This window comes from Podarcis filfolensis, assembly GCF_964270895.1.
Source record: "Podarcis filfolensis genome assembly, chromosome: Z".
Lineage (NCBI taxonomy): Eukaryota > Metazoa > Chordata > Lepidosauria > Squamata > Lacertidae > Podarcis > Podarcis filfolensis.
This window is the reverse complement of record NC_139617.1, coordinates 18963416-18989334: the sequence shown is the minus strand read 5'-3', so window position 1 is coordinate 18989334 and position 25919 is coordinate 18963416. Positions and strand designations below refer to the sequence as shown.

Sequence of the window (25919 nt, the reverse complement as noted above, 5' to 3'; positions counted from 1 at the left end):
ATTTCTTCATTCAGTGGGGCTTGAAAATAAAGATATTTTTCACATCCCAAAAAACAAACAAAAAGAAAAACAATCATTTGGATTTTCATTCTGTCTGCAAAAGGAGAGAAGAAAGATGCAGTGCTTCATCAGGCACAATCATTAGAGAGGTTCTTTCAGGGATTAATTAACAAAAAAGAAGAGGGGATCCTAACAGCCAAAGAGGCTGCATCATTCTACTGTTTGACTCGTGTTTTGCAACCCTTTCGTGTGCCTGTCCCTCTCTGAAAAGCTTAGTACAAAAAAATTTAAAAGCTGAGTACAAAAAGAAAAAGTTTATAGTGTGGGTGTTCACCTTTGTTGGTGCCTTGTTCAATGGTCTGACACTGCTGCAACTGGCTCTGATTTCGCACTTCACTATTCCCCTTCTTAATGAAAAGCACCAGGCTGAAATTGACCATTCTTGTGAACCAGAATCTCAGAAATGTACTGGCAAAAGTCCCAAGTTAAACCCAGGGGTGAAGCGCAAACCTCAGCCCCTCAAGTCAAGTTCTACAGTCAGTGCAAATCTTTGGTACTGCAATTGTAGTATTGTTCTTTTTAAAATATAAAATTGCAGGTTTTCCCACAGTTTCTGTACGTACATCAGCTATATGTACACTTCTCCCTCTTTGTATACGAGGATTGTCTTACAAACAATCCTCTCCAAGATGGCGTCGTCGTTAGTAGTAGCGTCGACGTGAGCTCCGCATCAGTTGATGCTGTTTTTATTATTTTTATCAGTTTTTATTAGCTTTTTATCAGTTTTATGAGCTTGGATTTTCTTCACTTTTGTTCTCTTTTCTGCTCCGGTGTCCTCTTGACTGAGAATTGTAAGTAAGCAACGAACTCTACCAATTTTTTACTTACCACTCCCCTGCCTCCTACAACACTCTCTAAGGTGCATTAAGATATTTCCAATTACTGTGGATATTTCTCCTTATCTCCACTATGGGCCATGGCAAGCGGCCAAGGGACCTGGACGAGGCAATTCCTCCCCCGAGGCCCAAGCAGTCCAAGATTGATTCTTTCTTTTTTAACTGTAGCAGAAATAACGAGGAAGATAGCTACACGGTTGAAACTTACAATCGTTTTAATCCTTTAATTGACCTCGCAGCCGACATAGAAGTGGAGGGGGTGAACTCAAAGGCAACGAATAATGCTAAGGATAATGACAAAGAAGTGAGAGCCAACTCGAAGAGGGAGTCCGAGTCGGCCCTGGGCATGGGATTCGATCATTTCCAATTAATAACCAGGACCCTGCGCTGCATCTTTAAGAGCATAAATGGGATTTCCATGCAGGTGAACAACCTTCACCAAAAGTTTGAGGCCCATTTGTTGGAGTTGCAGCACAACCTCACTCTGCCTCCGAGGGATTTAAAGAGACAGAGGGGTACCTCCCCTGTTAGACATGAAAGTGGCTCTGGTGGTCACTTATTAAAAGCTCAATTGGACTCTCAATCTCTGATCCTACAAGCAAACAAAATATGCCTAACTATATGCAGCAGTGACCCCAGGTCCCCAAGGTGGAATAACTCGAGAGATATCAAAGATCATCTAAGGCAACTCCTTCACATTTGGCCTCCGCTAATAGATCTTAGTTCAGTGAAACTTTTGAACTACTACCATCGGTTCCAGAAAGTACTGCTCTCCTTCCAGTCACCAAAAATTCCTTCCATACTGGTTAGGCGTAAAGTGTTTTTGGCCACCTGGGGCATCTTTCCAACGAGAGTCTTTCATGACACCAGGATTAAACCTCTTTTCCGTAATATCGTACAAAAAGGTATCCGCTCACCAGACTGGCGCGACATAGTCTTGAAACTCAAGCTGCCACCCCGGGAACCTCACCCTCCCTCTCAGCACAAGCTACCTGGTTTATCTACTCCAGCAACAGAGAAGCATGACCAAAGCGGGCCCAGCCTTCTGGCTGCTTTAGAGGAGAGGGACCTTATTTCATCCTATGGTGAGTTGCCATTAGAAGAATAGCAGGAAGTTATAAATAGGCTTGATATACTCAAGCAGCAACTTACACATGTACTTCAAGAGAAAAAAATCTCAAAATCTGGTCATAGTAACCTACTAAATCAAAGGAACGCAGTCATGAAGGGGCTAACACCTCAGAAATCCCTGCCAAATACTGGGACTCCATTAACGGATGATATGGCAGCCTGCCTGGCGGAAGCTCCTCATACTCCGTCGCAACGCAGTCTCCCTTCACCTCTACTAATAGATCTGCAATCAACTACTTCGCCCTTCGTCTTGAAGAGCAATGCGCCAAACACCCCTCATCTTGGAAATCTGTCAATGTCCTATTCTTCTATGCCTGACCTGGAGTCTTCAATCAGTGCGGCCCACTCAGATGACTGTACATCCTCATCCTTTGCCAGTCAACCTCTTTTGGCAGAATCTCATTTACCCACAACCTCTTCAAGCCAATACATAAACGTTAAGGAAGCCACGGTGCAAAGAGACAGCTCAGGTCTTATTGATGACCCTGTTGGACATATCAATCAAATTACCACCCCTTCGTTACCTTCGGTAACTTCACGCCTGGTGCTGTCTCAGACCCTTGGCAATGCCTCTCCCACCAATAACCAGAGTAACTGACTAGCACATAGTCCCTCTCCAAACTGCTTTAATGTGCTATCCTGGAATGTGGCGGGATGGACGTCCAAACAGGATGGTGGGGATATGAAAGAGTTTTTAGCGAAATTCCAGATTATGGGTATACAAGAGACCTGGTGCCTAGAATCGTCTCCCCCCCCCCCCCATCCCTACCGGGCTATGACGTTTTTGTGATTCCTGCGACCAAAACACATTTGTATGGGCGCCCGAGTGGTGGCCTGGTAACATTTGTTTCGCAGGAGCTTCAACTTAATATCTCTCCTCTCTTTTGGTTAGAGAGTAATTCCATTCAAACTTTACATATCACTAACAGCTTGGTTGGGGACTTCATATGTGTAAACTTGTACAATCCATCTACCTCCTCCCCTTCTCATTCAAATCAGTTTTGGGAGGATTTAAGATTTATCCTCGATAAATCGGTGGCTGAATTTCCAAAGTCAGAGATCTTTATAATGGGGGACTTTAATGCCAGAATCGGAGCAGACATAAGCTCATTCACCCATAAGTCGCAATTATTCATAGAGGAGGAGTGATTTCCTACGTGGAATTCACATGATAAGACCATCAATAGGGCTGGCATCATACTACTGGAGCTTTCCATAAACTGCGGGCTGCACAGCTTGCATGGCACTCCCAAAGACTGGTCTGGGGGATTCTATACTTTTCTAGGTTCGAGAGGGGCAAGCGTTATAGACTACATCTGGTCCTCTTCGGCATTTAATGATAAGGCATATTGTTTCAATGTGTTCAACAGAACCGAAAGTGACCACCTTCCAATCGCCATCTCCTTCCCCCACACACAGCTGGGGCTTCCCAGCTCATTCCACCTCCAGGTCCCACTGATCTTAGCCCCCGGACGTAAGAAGTGGGATATCTATCTGGAGCAAGACATAAAAGTCCTCCTAAATTCCCCTGAGATCCTAGCCTTGAAAGCTCAGCTGTTAACAACGAATGTGAATCATTTCTCAACTTTCCAGCAAATTCTAGCCTACTTGCTTCCTTCACTCACGAAATCTCCCCATGCGATTCTAACCTGGAAGAATCAAACTTGGTTCGACCAAGAATGCAAACAGTGCAGAAGTTGGCTTAGATTTCTTCAGTCTGATATGAAATCAGACAGCTCTCAGAGCAAAATCAGGGAGTTAGCCCAAATCCGTTTATACTACAAGAAGTTGCTTCAACATAAGAAATTGCTCTTTGCGAAAGAACGCTGGACGGCCCTGTCAGTGGCCATTAAAACCCGTGACGACAAGAAATTCTGGAATTTAATTAATGCAGGTTTAAGACCCCACTCATTCATCGTTAATAATATCACAGCAGCCAGTTGGCACTCTCACTTTGCTCAGCTGTATTCCGCCCCAGATCCTGAAGTAAACGTAGTCTCTTCTCTTCCAGCATCTGCCTTGCCCACCTGGGAACCAGTTTCCCCAGAGAGATGTTTACAACTAATTAGCATGCTATCAGGGGATAAATCCCCGGGGGAGGATATGATACCACCTGAGGTATTTATATCGAACCAGACATGGTGGGCCCCTATTTTAGCATCTCTCTTCACGACTATTAATGCTACTCTTAAGATTCCACCTAACTGGAAACAGAGCATAGTCATCCCAATACATAAAAAGGGGGACCCACAAGATCCGCGTAACTATCGACCTATTAGCCTGCTGGACATATCATACAAGGTTTACTCTAGATTCTTGTTAGAGAAATTAATCGAGTGGGCAGAAGAAAAAAGTTATTCCATCTGGAACAGGCTGGCTTCCGTAAAGGTCATAGTACATCTGGCCAATGTCTTGTTCTATTTACACTGATTGATAAATACCTAAACAGGTTCAACTGCAAACTACACGCGGCTTTTGTGGACTTGACCTCCGCTTTTGACTCCATCCCTAGAGATAGGCTATGGCAGAAGCTTAGTTACACCAACATAGATAAGAGACTCCTCCACCTTCTTGTGGAAATTCATAATGACATATCGGCCAGAGTAAAATTTGGCCCTCTGGGAGCTCTTTCTGATTCTTTCCCTCTGAATAAAGGGGTCAAACAGGGGTGCCTCTTGGCCCCTTTTCTATTTAATTTCTACATTAATGACATCGTTACAACCATGATGGCCCTAAACCAATCTGCCCCCTCTTTACAACAGCGCAAGATCCCCATATTACTCTATGCGGACGATATGGTGATACTGTCTTTAACCAAGCAGGGCTTAAACAACATGCTCAGAGGGCTCATGACATATTGTGATACCAACTCCCTCAAAATCAATTTCGCCAAAACCAAAATTCTTACTTTTGGCACGAAAACACGGAAGCCATTCTGGAAATTTGAGGGCCACTCTATTGAATACTGTTCAGCATTCAAGTATTTGGGCATCACTTTTCAGCATGGGCTTAGTTGGTCAGCTCACCTAAATATGACCATCCTGGCTGCCCGTAGAACCATCAAAGCCTTGGAGAAATTATTCTATGCAAAAGGCGGCCAGTTGGTTCCTCCAATCAGAAAAGCATTTATCAGCAAAGTCCTCCCGATGTTACTGTATGGGGTTGAAATCTGGGGGTGGAATTTAAAAACACTACAACGGCTCGAGATTCTACAAAACTCTTTTGCACGAAAGTTACTGGGCCTCCCCAAGGGCTCGGTTGCTGCACAGTTAAGAACAGAACTGGGCCTCCCCTCTATTGTTGCGAGAGCCCACATTAGAATAATTAGTTTTTATTGTAAATTAATCAATGCCCCAGGCTCCCTACTAGCCAGGCAAGCCTTTTTAACTTGTGCTCATAACAACAAATGGTCCAAGGCCATGGAGATTATCACGGCACGCTACTCCCTCCCAGATCTTGACACGCTGTCATCTTGGGACCATCATAATATCCAGGCCTGGATTCTTACAAGAGACGAGGCCATGGACCGGGCACAGTCCACCACAGCTCGCTTCTCCAAGTGGTTCCCTAAAGTGAAAGTGGTAAGATCGCTGGCCAACTACTTGATAGACTTGACGGAGCCCAACTTGAGAAGAGCGTTTACCATGGCCCGTTTCCATTCTATACCCACGGCCTTCTTGCAGGGGATTTACTTTAAGACCCCCATTACTCAGCGTCTATGTCCATGCACAATGAATGAAGTAGAGGACTTCATACATTTCTTTTTCTACTGCCCTATTTATGAGCTAATAAGAACTAAGCTCCTCCTCTTGATCCCACCCACCATCACATCTAAGGAAGACTGTTTGAAATCGCTTCTTGTGGATGCAAATCCCCAAATTTCACGTGGGGTGGCAATCTTCATAGTGCAGGCTTTGAAACTCAGGGCTACACTGACTGGGTAGTGTGTCCCAGACCTGGACCTGTTTTAATTCTTTGTATTACCTTTTTAACCTAATGTGCAGAGCCTATTTTGGGGCCATTATATGTTTTATATACATCTGCATTTTAGATTCCCGGCGCTGGCAACTAAATTTTTACATTATTGTTTTAGGGTAATTTAAATGTCACAATGCCAGTAATATCGTTTGAATCTTGTTAGGTTGATTCTTTCTAGCATTCTTGTCTTATCCTGCTATGGCTGTATGCTAATGCAATAAAGGTTTGATACAAACACGCCATCAGGTGGTATAGCCACACAACTCAAACCCTGCAATTAAAGAACTCCTGTCAAGACACTTCTAAAGTGGCCTGCAAGTGCCCACTTTTGGAACAATGGCCACCTCCGGGAAGTGTGCAATTCCAGAAAGGCCATCAACCCAGTTTGATCCAGCAGCAGCTCCTATGCAGCCGCCTGCTGCCACTTGGATCAGAGACAAGACAACACACAAGAAAAAGGTGTTTGCAACTGAGAACATTGGCTGGAACATGGTGAGTGGGTGTGGTTGTCTGTCTTCTCAGGCTCCTTATGTTCCCCTTGCCCTACAACTCTCATCATAACAGGTTTCCAAACAAATAAACAACTTTAAAACAAGAGGAAGGAACCAGAATGATTGGCAACTCAAACTAGAGCAAACTAGAGAAAAATCCTGTTTTTGTAAACCACATCTAAAGCCAGCCTATGGGACCAGACAATTAATTTGGCTGACGGTGCAGGTAGCATCATAAGGCATATTTCCAACTGCAGCAGCCCACCTTGGATGAAATCACCTTAGAAAACATAGGGACAGAGAAAGCTAAAACTTTCTGCAGCTTGATTGCCCCCAAATGGCAGAACATTCAGAGTGCTCCTTGCAGGCGTGTCTTAAACTTTAATACCATGGGGCTCCAACCATTTGTGCCATATGACCAAGTAAGGCATCTTTCCAACTACAGCAGCCCCATTTCCTTTGTCAAAGATGAAAAAAACACAGTTCCGTGGCAAAACAAGTAATGTAGTGTGAAAGAAATATTGGAAAAAATAACAGAAGCCCTAACAGAATAATCAGGAACATCTAAACCATTAAATTATTCATGCTACCGCTATTTGCAGAATCTACTGATCCCAGCAGAGCTAAATCTCTGCTGAGGACTTGGTGCCTCAGTTGGTCGGAATCACCCGCTGCAGGTACAAGGCAGGGCACACTGAGCAGACCTCCTGGCCACCAAGGGCTTCAGCCCCCTCAGTATTTCTAGACAGGGTGCTCCGTTCCCCCAATATTGAGAGGCCCGGCATCCCCCACTGCCGGGCTCTTGCTATGGGGCCACAAATGACTGTAGAAATATCAAATAGAAATATCCTGTAGAAATATCAAAATGACTGGGAAAGGTTGTGGAGGGAAGACTTAAGATTCACTGCATGTTATGTGAAGAAGGAGGGAAGGGAAGGAAGCGCTGTCCTGTTCTCAGATTGGGGACAGCCTCCCCCCTCCTTCTTCCCGACCTGTGGAAGGACCAGACTCAAATTCCTCACCTCTTGACCCCTCAGCAAATGTCCAAGCTACAACCCCAGGGTGAAGTGCAAGCCTCATCCCCACAAGTCATGTGTCCTTAACTAAGTTTTACGGTCAGAGGCTGCTATCTAAAGAAGTATCTCCCATTTGTAGGAAGGCCACTTCAACTTCATCCAGCACTCAGTCGCTTTCTTCACTGTCTTCCCAGGGCTCCCGGGCAAGCTCTCCAGGCTCACTGACATCCCTGAGGTCCATAGACTATGCTGCCAACCACAGGGCAGACTATTTCCACACAAGCTGAACAAGGAGAGGGAATTCCATTAATCTGTCATCCGGTCTAAGCTGAATCACATGGTTTCCATGCTGCCTAGGAGGGGCAAAGCGGCAGAAAATGACATAGGCTGCCGCCCAGTGAGGTGCAACTTAAAGCCTAGGCAGCGGATCAGCATAAACCTCATAAACCTCAGAGACTTTGCACTGTATTCATCAAATGACTGCTTCTGAGAAATGGGATTGTGAGAGCTGGCACACATAACTGCCATACAGAGGGTGCTGCTGGCTTGGTGGTGGTTGTTTTTTTAACTTGGCCGTGCCATGGAGAAGAATGGTTTGGAATGCCAACCAATATGCACATTATACCTTGCGGCACAAAGGTAGCCATCTCATGGAAACACCTTCACGTTGCTCTTTGTGGCTTACATTTTGTGTGCGTGACTTCTAAGTGCTCCAGCCTTCACACTTGGTCAGTTCTGTACTGCCCTTACAAATGTTGCTTTCTAATGCTTTTTTGGTCTAAGAAATCATGGGGTAACTTGGTTTTACCAAGGGACGATAATATTAGCTGTTTAGTTTGTTTTAAAAACCTGCTAGGTGCCTCTCTTTTTTTTTGTCCCAATATAGGAACATAGAAAAATATTTTCAGTGTATGACCCTGTAGCTGATGGCCTGATAACGGCTAACAAAAGACAATGACAAAGACAATGTGCAGTGACTTGTAACTTTTCCAACAGCTATTACCATATCTTAGGGCTCCTTTTTAAAGTGTTTTTAGTGAAATTTTAGTGATTAGTGAAATTTTAGGAGATTTTAGTGAAATCCCTGAAGTTTGTGGTGTGGATGTGGCTCTTCACCTATGTAGGTGCCTTGTTCAATGGGCTGACAAGGCTGAAACCGGCTCTCATTTCTCTATTCACTATTCCCCTTGTTTATGAAAAGCACCGGGTTGAAATTGACCATTCTTGTGAACTAAATTCCACCCGACATCGGGGGGGATCGTTTTTTAAAAAAATATTGAGTTTATGGCACAGTGAATGCCATCAACCCAGTGTGATCCAGCAGTAGCTCCAATATAGCCGTCCGCTGTCACTTAGATCAGTGACTAGGCACCATGCAAAAAGAAAGGGTTTGCAACTGTGATTGTAGAATCAATTGCAAGTTTTTGCACAGTTTCTGTATGGACATCACCTATATGTATAAATAAATCATCATCACCATCATCATCTTTATACCCCACCCATTTGGCTGGTTTTCCCAAGGGTTTCGGGGGGGCTTACAACATATCAAAAAACATCCAGCATTAAAGATCTCCTGATTCACGGCTCAGGAGATCGAGAGGGAGAAGGAAGAGAAGGCAGGAAGGGTAACCATGTCAGATTGCTAACTCCTCGAAATACAAATGTCTTCCGGATAGATTGCCCATAAACTCCACCCTTGGTCTAAAACGGTTACCTCTTCCATGCTTAGCTAATCTGTTCCTCCTTCCCTCTCTGAGTAAAAAAAAAAATTCCCCACCTTTCCATACAAAAGTTTAACTTAAATATAACAGTATAAAATACACATTAATATAAGCAACATCAAAATACCAAATAGAAGTATAATCACAGGGTGCCAAGCCAATTTTAAATGTTGGTCATGGTAGGGCTCCATCCTGAAAATATGTCCCACCAATGGTACTATGAAAGAGTTACTCCAGAGCTGGAAAAGTAGTATCCTGACAGTACTGGGATACTGGAGCAGGACCTAGCCCCCTGTCACACATCAAAAGTGGGGAAGAAATTCATGACAGAGCAGCAAATACAGGTACTTGATTGGCCAGGGAATTCCCCGGATGTATCTCAATCCCATTAAGAATTCGTGGGCTATATGCAAAAGTCACCTCTGTGCTGTAGATTGTATGACTATGGAGAAACTCATTCAGGCGCTGATTCAAGTGTGGTACAGGGATCCGAAAATCAACAGTAACCGTTCAAAATGAGTAGACTCCATGCCAAACCGTGTTCAAATGCTGCTTAAAAATAGCGAAGGTCATATCCATTAATAATGTACATGTCTGTGAGTTTAGTACATCTCTGTGTGAGTTTTGTACAATAAAGTATTGTGCGAAACTCATTGTTTCAATTAATTTGTACAGCACATTGTTATGTGTTTAGTAAGACATGGACACACACTAGATATGTTCACATTACTGAACCATAAACAGGTCAAACCCCCCTTAATTCAGAGGGCACACAATGTGAGTTCCTGCACTAAAACAGCAGTGTTTGCTTTGATAACCAGATAAATAAATCAAGTTGACTTTCAGGTAATACTATATAGTATGGCCCCTGGGCCATTGCTTCTACATTTTTGATGTTCTACCAATTTTGACCTAGATTGAATATTTTTCTTTCAAATCAGTATATAATAAATGTTTGGGGGGAATTGAAAGGAAACGCACATCCCGCCCACTTTAGAAGTCCACAGTTGGTTAAAAGACAAAGGCCTAATTAAAAAGGAATTACTCATTTTGCTAAGCTCTCATATTAACAGTTTCACCAAATTTAAGAAACTCAGGAAGAAGGATGGGCGTGTGTGTACTTCCTGACCCTCTGAAGATACCTAGCTTCATGTGCCTAACCCCATCTGGAAGGCCTTAGGACTTCTCAGCAGAAGCTCCACCCTCCTGGAAGAAGACCCACAATGCCACCTACCTTGGAGGGCCACTGCATTCTGGGTGGCAAGGAACTTCAACACCATACCGGCTGATGGGAAGAGCAGCTCCATGATCAACCAGGCCATGGCTTGGTATTGCCCCTCCATCTTCCAGAAGTAGCGCATCAGGTGTCTTGGGATACATACCTGCAAATACAGTCCTGTGAAAACAAGGCCCTCCATGCCAGCTGAGACCTAGGACCAAACAGCTAACTGCCAGATGGCCCAAGAAACCCCAAATAAAAACCTATATGGCTACATATAGGATATTTTCTGCAATCTACCCCCCCACTCTTTAACCCAAATCTAATTCTAACCCCCTACTCCCCCACCCACCACACTCTAGGACAGCGCAACTCCATTGGTTCGATAGACAATACAAGGTGAGAGACACAGGGCAACCCAGACGGGTTGGCAGGGAATCACCCTATACTGTAGATAAGCAAGATAGCTAGATTAAAAGCAATTACATTACATGTAATTATGTCTGTATTGCATAAATTGGGAAACCTCATCAAAGGAAAACACATCACTTCATATATAAACACCAGGACTGACCATGCCTACCTTAACTTATGAGGAACAGGAATTCATAGACAGTCCTTTCACCCAAGAGGAAATAGATATGGTCCTCAATAACCTCAAGCCACACAAAGCTCCAGGCCCAGATGGCTTTACAGCAGAATTCTATAGGAAATTCAAAGAACCCCTGATGCCCTACATGACCTGCCTACTCAATGATATCATAAAAGGGTGGGCCCTTCCCCAAATCCTACTCCAAAATAGTCTCCATCCCAAAAACACTGAAAGACAGCCTCAAAGTAGAATCACACCGCCCAATCTCATTAATAAACCAAGACGACAATATTTTCACATCAAACTTGGCCAACCACCTAAAAATTTTCTTACACAAGCTAATAACCACAGACCAGACTAGCTTTGTCCCTGGTTGCAATATAAGAGACCCCATCAGGAAACTACTGAACGTGATTGAACACAGCACGGCAACTAAACGCCCACTGACAATTATGTCCCTAAACATCCTCAATGCTTTGGATTGCTAAGAGTGGAAATACCTATTAGCAGTACTGACATGAAATTTGGCCCCAACTTCCTGCAAATCCTCAATCAAATATATTCCGAAGCCTCATCAACATGGAGGACTAACAATAGGGACTATTGTTATATCAACAAGCACAGCTATGCAGATGACACAACCTTGATGGCAGAAAGTGAGGAGGAATTAAAGAGCCTTCTAATGAGAGTGAAAGAGGAGAGTGCAAAATATGGTCTGAAGCTCAACATCAAAAAAAGGAAGATCATGCCCACTGGACCCATCACCTCCTGGCAAATAGAATGGGAAGAAATGGAGGCAGTGAGAGATTTTACTTTCTTGGGCTCCATGATCACTGCAGATGGTGACAGCAGTCATGAAATCAAAAGACACCTGCTTTTTGGGGAGAAAAGCAATGACAAACCTAGACAGCATCTTAAAAAGCAGAGACATCACCTTGCCAACAAAGGTCCATATACTTAACGCCATGGTTTTCCCAGTAGTGATGTATGAAAGTGAGAGCTGGACCATAAAGAAGGCTGATCGCCGAAGAATTGATGCTTTTGAATTATGGTGCTGGAGGAGACTCTTGAGAGTCCCATGGACTGCAAGAAGATCAAACCTCTGCATTCTAAAGGAAATCAGCCCTGAGCGCTCACTGGAAGGATAGATCCTGAAGCTGAGGCTCCAATTCTTTTGGGGACGACAGAGGACGAGATGGTTGGACAGTGTTCTTGAAGCTACTAACATGAGTTTGACCAAACTGTGGGAGGCAGTGGAAGACAGGAGTGCCTGGTGTGCTCTGGTCCATGGGGTCACGAAGAGTTGGACATGACTAAACGACTAAACAACAACAACCTCTAGTTAAGAACTTAATTCGTTCTGGAGGTCCGTTCTTAACCTGAAACTGTTCTTAACCTGAGGTACTACTTTAGCTAATGGGGTCCCCTGCTGCCACTGTGCTGCCACTGCACAATTTCTGTTCTCATCCTGAAACAAAGTTCCTGAAACAAAGGAACTATTTCTGGGTTAGCGGAGTCTGTAACCTGAGGTACTACTGTATTTTATGCTTTCCATTCAAATGTTTAACTTTAACATATAAAATACACACTATTATAAGCATCATCAAAATAACGAATAGAAGTATAATCACAGGTTGCCAAGCCAATTTTTAAATGTTGGTCATTGTAGGGAGCTATCCTGAATATATGTCCCACCAATGGTACTATGAAAGAGTTACTCCAGAGCTGGAAAAGAAGTATCCTGAGGGTACTGGGATACTGGAGCAGGACCTAGCCCCCTGTCACACATCAAAAGTGGGGAAGAAATTCATGACAGAGCAGCAAACAGAGGTACTTGATTGGCCAGGGAATTCCCCGGACGTAAATCCTATTGAGAATTTGTGTGCTATATGGAAAAATCACCTCTGTGCTGTAGACTGTACGACTATGGAGAAACTCATTCAGGCGCTGATTCAAGTGTGGTACGGGATCCGAAAATCAACAGTAACCGTTCGAAATGAGTAGACTCCATGCCAAACCGTATTCAAATGCTGCTTAAAAATAGTGGAGGTCATATCCGTTACTAATGTACGTCTATGTGAGTTTTGTACAATAAACTACTGTACTAAAGTCATTGTTTCAATTAATTTGTACACCACATTGTTATGTGTTTAGTAAGACATGGACACACACTAGAACTGTTCACATTATTGAACCCGAAACAGGTCAAACCGCCCTTAATTCAGAGGGCACGCAATGTGAGTTCCTGCACTAAAACAGCAGTGTTTGCTGTGATAACCAGATAAATAAATCAAGTTGACTTTCAGGTAATACAGTCTAGAATGGCCCCTGGGCCACTGCTTTTACCTTTATGATATTCTACCGATTTTGAGCTAGATTATTATTGTTTCAAATCAGTATATATTAAATGTTTGGGGGGAATTGAAAGCAAACCCACATCCCATCAAAAGAAAACGCATCACTTCATATATAAACACCAAGACTGACCATGCCTAACTTAACGGATAAGGACCCGTCTATTCAATGATATCATAAAAGGGTGGGCCCTTCCCCAAATCCTGGACCTACCCCAAAATAGTCTCCATCCCAAAACCACTGAAAGACAGCCTCAAAGTAGAATCAGGCCACCCAATCTCATTAATGAACCAAAACTGCAAGATATTCACATCAAACTTGGCCAAACGCCTAAAAAATTTCCTACACAAGTTAGTAGCCCCAGACCAGACTGGCTTCGTCCCTGGTCACAATATAACAGACCCCATCAGGAAACTACTGAACGTGATTGAACACAGCACAGCAACAAAACGGCCGCTGACAATTACGTCCCTAAATATCCTCAGTTCTTTGGATTGCTTAGAGTGGAAATACCTATTAGCAGTACTAACATGAAATTTGGCCCCAATTTCCAACTGTGTTTATACTCACACACAAACACCCCACTGGAATGAGAGGGGGGTTGGAGGAAGTGTCTGTGCAGGGCCAGTGTGAAGACCCAGTGCAAGGCTTCAAGGCTTCAAGGCCAAAGTCTAAAAGAAAACCTAGACAGAAAGAATAATTTGGGGGGGGGAATATCTCTCAACTGACTATTTTGCTGTCAGACCACAAGTGCTCAATATGCCACCCAAAAAGTCAAGAAACCCTGTGATGGAACCAACCTATGAAAGCTCCGAGGGAGAGGAAAATGGGAATCCTCAGGGAGAAGGGAAGAGTTTAGAAGAGATATCAGAAATTCCCTGAGGCAGTAGAGCCTAGACTGTCTTTAGAATTTGAAAAATGGAAGTTGGAACAGGAATACAAATTGAAATTAGAGAGAGAGAAAATTAAGGCTGAACAAGAAAAAGAAAGAGAAAGGGAGCAGTACCATCTGAGGGAAAAAGAGATGCAATTTCAGTTAGAAATGCGGAAAATGGAATTGGCATCTGTGGAAAACCAAAATAATAATAATAGCACAAATGGTCAAAGTCAGGTTAAGATAGACCTCAAGCGTTTTCCTGAGTTCAAAGAGAAGGATAATCCGGAGGCTTTTATCGTCTCATTTGAAAGAGCATGCAAAGATTTCCAAATAAAAGATGAGGAAAGAATGATAATATTAAGGGCTAGAATTAGTGGAACCTTCGCCAAAATATATCCACAAATGCCAAAAGACCAGTCTAGAAATTTTGACATGTTTAAACAATTAATTTACACCCGATCTGGAATCACCTCAGAACAGTTAAGAAAGAACTTTGTTCAGGAGTGTGACAAAAGTGAGGGAAGAAACGTTTGCTCAACTTGGAGCTAAAATTTCAAATTATCTCACAAAGTGGCTACAGCAGGAGGGTGCAGAAGATCAGGGAAATTATAGTGCTCAAACAATTTTATACAACCATCAATGAGAAATTGAAATATCTGGTAAAAGAACGACATCCCAAAACTATACAGGAGGCAGCCACAATAGCTGACCAAATTAATTAAATTAGAGACCATGGATTTGATGGTCCGAACTTTGGTGAAAAGTGTGGGAGTACCCCAAAAACAAATTTCAATATGCCAAGGAAAGCCCTACCTCAGTGACAAATAAGGGAAATATGCCAAAAACTAAAAGTCCAACTGACAAGGCCCTGACTAACATTGGTCCCACTGAAGGAAAAGGAAATAAAACTTATTATACTGGGTACAGGGAAATAAAGTGCTGGATGTGTGGTAAATTAGGCCACTGGAGTTTGGACTGTGGGGATGGAAAGGGTAAAACTGTCAATTCTGGTTCTCAAAAACAGACTTATTGTATCCACTCAGTGCAGCAGGAAGAGGCTAGGCAGTTTGCCAAGGAAATTGAGGTTTTAGCTAGGCCTCAGCCTGAGGAAAATTTTGAGGCTCGTGTGGTACAATGTTACTTGATTAAACAGGATAGTTTCCTCTTGAGAAATGCTGGGGAAAACATCTGGGTTGATGATAAAAAGTATCTTGGGTTAAGAGACACTGACAGATTACAATCATCCATCCAGACATAATTTCCACCACTAAATTAATACCTGAGAAAACAATGAAATTAAAAGGAATTGCCAAAGAACCATTTCTGAGGAAGTTCCAGCAGCAGTTCTTATCGCCTGGGATCTCCTAGAGCATGTTAAGAGTGCATTTGTAGTTACTCGCTCAAAGAGGGGCCAAGAATCCCCCGATACTGAGGAAACTGAAACAGTTGCCAGTGGAGGCACGGCTAGGAAACCGCTCCTGGAAGGTTTGGACGGAGCAGAAACTGAAGCTGTTATAGTTCCTTTTAAAAACACCCATAAAGCTAGTTTTGCTCAGGAGCAAAAAGGGGATGTTGGGTTAAACAGTTGTTTTGAGGTGGCTAAGTCTGCCGCTCCTTTAACCCCTGAACGCCCAGAGAGATTCTGTGAAGAAAATGGGCTGTTGTATAGGGAACTCCTTGCCACACTCTATTGGGGGGGGGGGAGGAATCTGTGAACAACTGGTAATCCCTCATACCTATAGAGAAAAGATTTTGCAACAAGCCCATAATAGCATTTTTGGTGCACACATGAGAATAACACGCACTAAACGAAGGGTCGCGCAGAACTTCTACTGGCCAGGCATGGGGAAACAAATCAAGCTATATTGACAGGCATGTGATATTTGCCAAAGACAAGGTACAGGACAGGACAAGACAAAAGCCAAACTGTATCCTTTACCTGTGATCTCTACCCCATTTCAAAGGTTGGGGCTTGACCTAGTAGGGCCATTGCCAAGAGCCACGAAACGGGGCAATAAATATATCCTGACCATAGTAGATTTTGCAACCCGATATCCAGAAGCGATCCCATTAAGAAATATTGAAACTGAGACAGTAGCAGATGCGTTGATTAACTACATGAGTCGCCTGGGGTTTGCAAGTGAGTTGGTCAAGTACCTAGACATCTCATTTACATCCCGGCTCATGAAAAGATTGTGGGAAACGTGTGGCATCACACATATAACTTCCACACCATACCATCCAGAGACTAATGGATTGGTTGAGAAGTTTAACAGAATTTTGATCCGTATGATCAAAGCCTACGTAGCAGAAAACCCTAATGACTGGGGCTGCAAATTACAACCCCTCTTGTACGCATACCGAGACATTCCACAAGAGTCAGTCAGTCAGTCAGTTTTACTGCACATAGCCAAAGGCTGCCACAATGTACACAGAATCATTTAAAAATTAAAAGAAAATATACTGAATAGATACAAAAGACTTAAAACATTTATATTATCAAAACATTATGCACTCTAAACAGAGCTATAAAAGTACCCCAAAATACAAATCAAGACATTAAACAATTCATAAGCTAAAATCATCACATGGCCACTAATGTAAAAAACAATGTCAATTAATACAGTGTGCAATTTATACTCAGAGTTTGGTGACAAAGATAGAGCATAGCCTGAGGTAGATAGATAGGATCAAATAAATTCATCTCCTTTACAGTTGATGGCTACCTTGGCTATATAATTTGTTCTAATTTTACTAGCAGCGGTTGCAAAAAGTGCTACACGCCAGGTCACATACTTATCTGTGTCTGCAAGGAGATATAAAATCATGTCAGAGGGGTTCTGGCCAGGGGACCTTGTCATTATAGGTACTAAAAATCTTTTTCTTGCATCATTATATAAGTGACAGTGCAAGTATAAATCATAAGGTCCTCTACTTCAGAACATCCCCTAATGCAAACACATTCGTTTTTTGGTATGCCTCTGTGTCTCCCATCTCTATAAGCAGAGTTTATTGTATTTAATCGTAACTCTGTAAAAGCTTTCCAAAGTTGTAAAAAAGTCAATTCATTAAAATAAGATGTATGTTCGTAAAAAAGTCAATTCATTAAAATAAGATGTATGTTCATTGGCCTCTCTAAGTTTAAAATACAATGGGGCGCATGTAGATGTGTACATAGAGTTTAGATCGTTTTTAGTTGCCACTGCCCTTATGGTTCGTTTAAAGATATTTTTCTGGGAATATAAGGGAAGTTCTTTAATCTCAGACACTGAGAGGTCATATTTGCCCATCAGTTGGGCAGTGTGATGTACCCAGTTTTTAAGGGGTAATCCATTTGAGAGCTCAATCAGGCATTTTTTTGGTAGCCTACTGTTGTCCATCTGTTGAACTCTAAAACAGTAACAGAGAATTCTTTTATATATTTGGCTCTCTATGCTCAACATGCAAGTTTCCAACCTGACCATGGCAGATTGCACGTCTTTGGGTAAACTCTTAAAAACTCTTTGGGTAAACTCTTAAAAAATAATTCTGTGGGGGTTCCAAACGAGAGACCTTTGAGGTACCCCAAACCTCTGCACCATATAAAATCTGGGCCATTGTTTTTGCTTTATACACAGATAGAGCTGGGTTGACCAGATTTCCACCTTTACAGGCAGCGAATTTCAGAATAGCTTTTGCTGATTTAAAGGCTTGCAATTTAATATTGGATAGCTGTGTATTCCAAGATGCCATTTCTGAATAAGTCAATCCCATATATTTAAACGTATTTCCTTGGTTTATGATGTGTTAATCCAGGTGCCAAACATGCTTTTTAGAATGCTTCCCAAATAAAATGACCTGCGTCTTATCATAGTTTATAGATAAAACATTCCTCGTGCAATATGAACTCAATTTTGCAAGCAGCCGTCTCAGGCCCACCTGGGTTCTAGATACAAGTACTAGGTCATCAGCATACATTAATACTGAGGGTTTTTGGTCAAGAATTGTGACAGGGGCAAACTGTAGGCCCTCCAGTTCTTTAACCATGTCATTAATATAAAAATTAAACAGGAAAGGTGCCAAAATGCATCCCTGTTTGACTCCAGTAATGGTCTTAATTCTAGTGGTGACATGGCCAGCCAGATCCACCTTTACATGTATTGATGTGTCTGTATTTGTTTTGATGAGAAATAATAGACGGTCTATATTTGTCTTTTCCAATTTTTGCCACAATGCAATGGGACCGTATCGAAAGCTGACTTTAGATTGGTAAAAGCGACATATATCGTATTTTTCGCTCTATTGGACACACTTTTTGCCCTCCAAAAATTGAGGGGAAATGCGTGTGTGTCCTATGGAGCGAATGCAGGCTCCTTGGCTTCAGCGATAGCAATGCTAAGCCTCCGAAGTGCAGAGGGAGCGCTCCCTCCGCGCTCCAAAGGCTTTGCGTTGCTTTCGCTGAAGCCTGGAGAGTGAGAGGCGTCGGTGCGCACCGACCCCTCTCACTCTCCAGGCTTCAGGGATGGCCTCTGGCAGGGAGAGGCTGTACATGGATATGGCTTCTTTAGCCCCGCGCAGCCTCTCCCAGCAGGGAGAGGTTGCACGGGGCTAAAGAGAAACCCAAAACAGCAAGCGGGATCCATCCTGCTGGCTGCCTTGGCTTGTGACATAACCGTGCGTAACCCCTCCGGCAGGGAGAGTTTGCCGCGCGTAACCCCTTTGGCAGGGAGAGGTTGCGCGGGGCTAAAGAGGAAGCCAAAACAGCAAGCAGGAGCCATCCTGCTGGCTGCCTTGGCTTGTGACATAGCCGTGCGTAACCCCTCCGGCAGGGAGAGTTTGCCGCGCGTAACCCCTTTGGCAGGGAGAGGTTGCGTGGGGCTAAAGAGGAAGCCAAAACAGTGAGCGGGGTGGATCCCGCTGGCTGTCTTGGCTTGTGCCATAGCTGCGTGCAACCCCTCCAGTAGGGAGAGGTTGCGCGCAGCCTACACGCTGCTCTTTGGGGCTGGGGGGGAAATAAGATTTTTTTTCTTGATTTCCCCCCCCTAAAAACTAGGTGAGCCCTATGGTCCGGTGCGCCCTATGGAGCAAAAATATGGTAATTTTTGCTTCAAATTATGGATGTATTTACATAGCAGAAAATTCATCACAAAGCACTGGTCCAATGTGGATTACTTCCCTGGGTGGCAATCAACGCTAATTACAGTCCTGTTATCTGCGGAGCTCCGAAGCCTGCTTGCTAAGCCGTCGCCATCTTGGAACCGCCCATTCCACAAGAGAGTACTGGGTATAGTCCCTTTGAACTTTTACTAGGGCGCAAGGTCAAAGGACCTTTAGATCTACTCTGAATGAATTGAGAGGATCACCCAGATAGTGATCCAGATTCAGTAATGGAATATCTGTATAAACTGCAAAACACTTTACACCGTTGCTTAGAAATAGCAGAAGAAAATTCAAAAGCCGCCCAGTCAAAGCAAAAAGTCTGGTATGATAAAAGGGCCAGAGAGAGAACCTTTGGGCCAGAAGATGAAGTGTTGCTGCTAAGGCCAATAAAGGGAAATAAATTGCAATTAGCCTGGGAGGGACCGTACAAGATTGGGTCCAAAATGAGTCACGTGAACACGCTAAAACCCTACCATAGAACAGAAAGCTGGGCTCTATATGCTATAAGAGAGGACTCAGAAGAAACAGACAACATACTGTGCTGGGAAGGGAGAGGGGTGCAACGTTGTAATCAGAAAGAAGTGAATCTAGCCCCGTCATTAACCCAATCACAGCGGGAGGAGGTAGGAAGTATCCTACAAAAATAGAAAGCCGTCTTTAGTAATGTTCAAGGAATAGCAAAGGGAGTGATCCATTGCATAGACACTGGGGATGCTAAACCCATTGCAGTGACCCCTTAGAGGATAACTGGGACATACATGGATAAAATCCACAACGTGGTGCAGGAGAGGCTGAAGGCAGGGATCATAACCCCCTCAGAGAGTCCCTGGGCAGCACCACTAGCTTCAACACTGACCGACTTGACTCGTAAGAAAGAACCGGAGCGTGTGGAGTGGCAGCAGTCATTTGAAGCACTGAAGAATGCCTTGACTACCGGACCAGTCCTCGTTGCACCAAAGAGTTCACCATCTTTACCCACCCACCACGCTCTAGGACAGCACAACTCCATTGGTTTGATAGACAATACAAGGTGAGAGACACAGGGCAACCCGGATGGGTTGGCAGGTAATCACCCTATATTGTAGATACGCAAGATGGCTAGCTTAAAAGCAATTACATTAAATGTGAGGGGGTTGGGAAACCCCATCAGAAGACAATGCATCACTTCAAATATAAACACCAAAACTGACTATGCCTACCTTAATGGATAAGGAACAGGAATTCATGGACAGTCCTATAAACATTGCAAGTTTTTGCACAGTTTCTGTATGCACATCAGGTATATGTATAAATGATCATCATCTTTATACCCCACCCATTTCGCTGGCTTTACCAAGGGACTCTGGGGGACTTAGAGCCTATCTAATAACATAAAGCATTAAAAATCTCCTGATACACGGCTCAGGATATAGAGAGGGAGAAGAAAGAGAAGGCAGGAAGGGTAACCATGTCAGACCACTAACTCCTTGAAATACAAATGTCTTCCGGATTGATTGCCCATAAACTCCACCCTTGGTCTAACACTGTTACCTCTTCCGTGCTTAGCTAATCTGTTCCTCCTTCCCTCTCTGAGTAAAATTTCTTTTTCCCGTTTTTCCATACAAATGTTTAACTTTAATATAACAGTATAAAAGACACACTAATATAAGCATCATCAAAATACCAAATAGAAGTATAATCACAGGTTGCCAAGCCAATTTTGAAATGTTGGTCATTGTAGGGAGCTATCCTGAATATATGTCCCACCAATGGTACTATGAAAGAGTTACTCCAGAGCTCGAAAAGAAGTATCCTGAGGGTACTGGGATACTGGAGCAGGACCTAGCCCCCTGTCACACATCAAAAGTGGGGAAGAAATTCATAGCAGAGCAGCAAATACAGGTACTTGATTGGGCAGGGAATTCCCCGGTTGAAAATCCCATTGAGAATTTGTGGGCTATATGCAAAAGTCGCCTCCGTGCTGTAGACTGTATGACTATGGAGAAACTCATTCAGGCGCTGATTCAAGTGTGGTACAGGGATCCAAAAATCAACAGTAACTGTTCAAAAATAGTAGACTCCATGCCAACCCGTATTCAAATGCTGCTTAAAAATAGCGGAGGTCATATCCATTACTAACGTACGTTTGTGTGAGTTTTGTACAATAAACTACTGTACTAAAGTCATTGTTTCAATTAATTTGTACACCACATTGTTATGTGTTTAGTAAGACATGGACACACACTAGAACTGTTCACATTATTGAACCTGAAACAGGTCAAACCCCCCTTAATTCAGAGGTGTGAGGAATTCACAATGTGAGTTCCTGCACTAAAACAGCAGTGTTTGCTGTGATAACCAGATAAATAAATCAAATTGACTTTCAGGTAATACTGTCTAGAATGGCCCCTGGGGCGCTGCTTCTACCTTTATGATATTCTACCGATTTTGGCCTAGATTGAGTATTATTGTTTCAAATCAGTATATATTAAATGTTTGGGGGGGAATTGAAAGGAATCCCACATCCCGCCCACCTTAGAAGTCCAAAGTTGGTTAAAAGATGAAGGTCTAGTTAAAAAGGAATTACTCATTTTGCTAAGCTCACATATTAACAGTTTCACCAAATTTAAGAAACTCAGGAAGAAGGATGGGCATGTGTGTACTTCCTGACCCTCTGAAGATACCCAGCCTCCTGTGCCTAACCCCAACTGGAAGGCCTTAGGACCAGTGGCGTAGCGTGGGTTGTCAGCACCCGGGGCAAGGCAAGTAATTTGCGCCCCCTAACCCGTGGATTTGCGCCCCCTAACCCATGGATTTGCCTTAACCCCAGATGTTGCGCCCGGTGCGGCCCGCCCCCCCTGCACCCCCCACGCTACGCCACTGCTTAGGACTTCTCAGCAGAAGCTCCACCGGCCTGGAAGAAGACCCACAATGCCACGTACCTTGTAGGGCCACTGCATTCTGGGTGGCAAGGAACTTCAACTCCATACCGGCCGATGGAAGAGCAGCTCCATGATCGACCAGGCCATGGCTGGGTATTGCCCCTCCATCTTCCAGAAGTAGCACATCAGGTGTCTTGGGATACATACCTGCAAATACAGTCCTGTGAAAACAAGGCCCTCCATGACAGCTGAGACCTAGGACCAAACAGCTAAACCCCAGATGGCCCAAGATAGCCCAAATAAAAACCTATATGGCTACATATAGGATATTTTCTGCAATCTACCCCCCCCCCACTCTTTAACCCAAATCTAATTCTAACCCCCTACTCCCCCACCCACCACACTCTAGGACAGCGCAAGTACATTGGTTCGATAGACAATACAAGGTGAGAGACACAGGGCAACCCAGACGGGTTGGCAGGGAATCACCCTATACTGTAGATAAGCAAGATAGCTAGCTTAAAAGCAATTACATTACACGTAATTATGTCTGTATTGCATAAATTGGGAAACCTCATCAAAGGAAAACACATCACTTCATATATAAACACCAGGACTGACCATGCCTACCTTAATGGATGAGGAACAGGAATTCATGGACAGTCCTATCACCCAAGAGGAAATAGATATGGTCCTCAAAAACCTCAAGCCACACAAAGCTCCAGGCCCAGATGGCTTTACAGCAGAATGCTAAAGGAAATTCAAAGAACCCCTGATGACCCGCCTATTCAATGATATCATAAAAGGGGGGCACATTCCCCAAACCTGGACCTACTCCAAAATATTGTCCATCCGAAAAACACTGAAAGACAGCCTCAAAGTAGAATCAGACCGCCTAATCTCATTAATAAACCAAGACTTCAAGATATTCACACCAAACTTGGCTAACCGCCTAAAAATTTTCCTACACAAATTAATAGCCCCAGACCAGACTGGATTTGTCCCTGGTCGCAATATAACAGACCCCATCAGGAAACTACTGAACATGATTGCACACAGTGCATGATTGCAACTAAATGCCCACTGACAATGATGGCCATAAACATCCTCAATGCTTTGGACTGCTTAGAGTGGAAATACCTATTAGCAGTACTAACATGAAATTTGGCCCCAATTTCCTGCAAATCCTCAAACAAATATACTTCCAAGCCTCAGCAATATGGAGGACTAACAATTGGGACTCCAATACCATAGCATTCCAAAAAGGCACAAAACAAGGATTCCCACTGTCTCTCTTCTTATTCATCCTGCCTCTGGAACCTTTAGAAATCTGAATCTGAGCAGCCACAGACATGAAGGGAGTGGAAATAAAAAGCAAAACCTACAAATTAGGACTCTTTGCAGATGACAGCACCAGAACTCATAACCCAACTACTCTCAGCAGCCAGAAATGTCATAACCAGACACTGGAGAGACCTGTCAGGAGTAAACATGGACCAATGGTACCAAAAACTATGGGAAAATAGTCCTATATTTTTCTAGCCCTACTAGAAAAATTAACCAATAAACTGAAACTGACACGGGAACAAATAGAAGGAGACACTTTCACCCCGGTATGGCTCCCCTTTATCACATATGTAGCCCAACAAGACAGTGACAAAAACCCACCAAAAGAATACAAATCAATATGGCTAACCTGATCCAAAAATCCCACCCACCCCACTCACACATGAAAACAAAGACCACCACAGCCAACCACAAATGAACAGCCACACCCTAGGCCAACCCCAACCTCTCTCACCGCCAAAGGAAGACAAGCGGACAGCAAAGAACCTGCACAAGCAACGCTGACACAAAACCCCACATATATTAAGTAAAATAGAATCACCCCCACCCCACCCCACCCCACCCCCACTCATCTCTTTTTTCCCTCCACCTTTTCCCCCCTATTCTTCCTAATGTCTCAACAAATGGGGGAGGGAATGTGTTATCTGGGGGGGGGGGATACAAGACAGAGACATTGCACATACCTTTGTAAATCAAGAAAATCTTTACTAAAAATACATTTAAAAAATACAAATGAAACTGACCTGTAGTAAACGTAACTTGAAAAAAGAAACATTGCACATACTTTTTTAAACCAAGAAATCATTAATAAAAAAGACATTTGAAAATATTTACAGTTTTGCCACATTTTAGAAACTCGGGAAGAAGGATGGGCGTGTGTGTACTTCCTGACCCTCTGAAGATACCAAGCCTCATGTGCCCAACCCCAGCTGGAAGGCCAGCCTGCCTTAGGACTTCTCAGCCTGGAAGAAGACCCACAGTGCCACCTACCTGGGAGGGCCACTGCATTCTGGGTGGCGAAGAATGTCAACTCCACACTGGCCTATGGGAAGAGCAGCTTCGTGATGGAACAGGCCATGGCTTGGGAGTTCCCCTCCATCTTCGAGAAGCACTGCATCAGGCGTCTTGGGATACATCCCTGCAAATACAGTCCTGTGAGAAGAACACCAGGAAACGTTTTGCTAGCACAGAGCCTGTCCTCTAAACAGAGAGGCAGAACCTAGGGTGCTCAGAGACTTGGGGCGCTTTGGCAAAGTAAAAGAGGAATATTGGAAAAGCTCTAAGGTGGAATCTAGATACACATAAAAAACCCACTAGTAAAACACATATTTAAAAAATACCAGAGGCCTTTTTCTTAGGTTTGGTAGGAGAAGAATTACCGAAGGATAAGAAAGTACTGTTTATGTATGCGATGACAACGGCAAGAATACTACTTGCCCAGGGATGGAAAGAAGAAAGACCCCATTGAAAGAATGGATAATGAAGATGATGGACTATGTGGAGATGGCAAGGCTGACCGGCAAAATCAGGCACCAAGGGTTTAACCAATTTACTAAAGAATGATATACCTCTAAAGAATATATTAAAGAACACTGTCAACATTTTAAAATGTTGACAGGATTGACAGAGCACTTGTAGTTTAAAATAACAAAGGATAAAAATGAAGTACCATAATTTGGATAAATGCAATTAGATGCAGTTTAAAAAGGAAGATAAATTTTGGAAGCCAAGGGAGGGGTGGAGGGAAGTCCGGGGGTTCAGGGAACCCCATAAAGGTACTGATATGGACTGTGGTTTAATGTAGGCATGTGTGTGTGTGTGTGTGTGTGTGTGTGTGTGTGTGTGTGTAAAAAATGTTTTGTTTTGTTTTTGAAACATTGAAAATAAAAACTGAAAAAAGAAAATACTTTAAGTGTTTTGAAAAATATATTGAATTTGACATAAGCGCACCCTCGCCATCTAGTGTCTCATTTGTATAGTGCACTTAAAACATTGTATATGCATCTGTATACCCAAGTCTTTAGTCTGTGGCTGTATTTTTGGCACCGTTTCCTCTCTTTCCACCAATCAAGGGTGGACCACATGCTTAACATGAGTCAACAGTGTGATGCAGCAGCAACAACAACAAAGCTAACACTGTTCCAGGCTGCATCAACAGAAGTATAGTGTCCAGATCAAGGGAAGGCATAGTTCCTTGCTATTCTGCCTTGGTCAGACCACACCTGGAATACTGTGCAATTCTGGCCACCACAATTTAAGAAGGATGTTGACAAGCTGGAACCTGTGCCAAGGAGGG

General features: G+C 43.4%; 1 protein-coding gene and 1 long non-coding RNA gene across 2 annotated transcripts in view; one reads left to right on the top strand and one right to left on the bottom strand.

The window, feature by feature from the left end:
- LOC310754289 (putative G-protein coupled receptor 34) overlaps positions 1-25919 on the bottom strand; it is a 439102-nt gene that overhangs the window by 402624 nt on the left and 10559 nt on the right. Inside the window, exons 2-3 of the mRNA XM_083596101.1 lie at positions 22337-22483; positions 10468-10615 (exon numbers count right to left, since the gene is read on the bottom strand). Coding sequence (XP_083452227.1) covers positions 10468-10615; positions 22337-22483 — 295 coding nt within the window. The remainder of the gene's footprint in view (positions 1-10467; positions 10616-22336; positions 22484-25919) is intronic.
- Positions 16529-21580, top strand: LOC310754378. The gene is made up of 2 exons (XR_014543779.1): positions 16529-16662; positions 19546-21580. It is a non-coding gene; the product is annotated as an uncharacterized lncRNA (long non-coding RNA).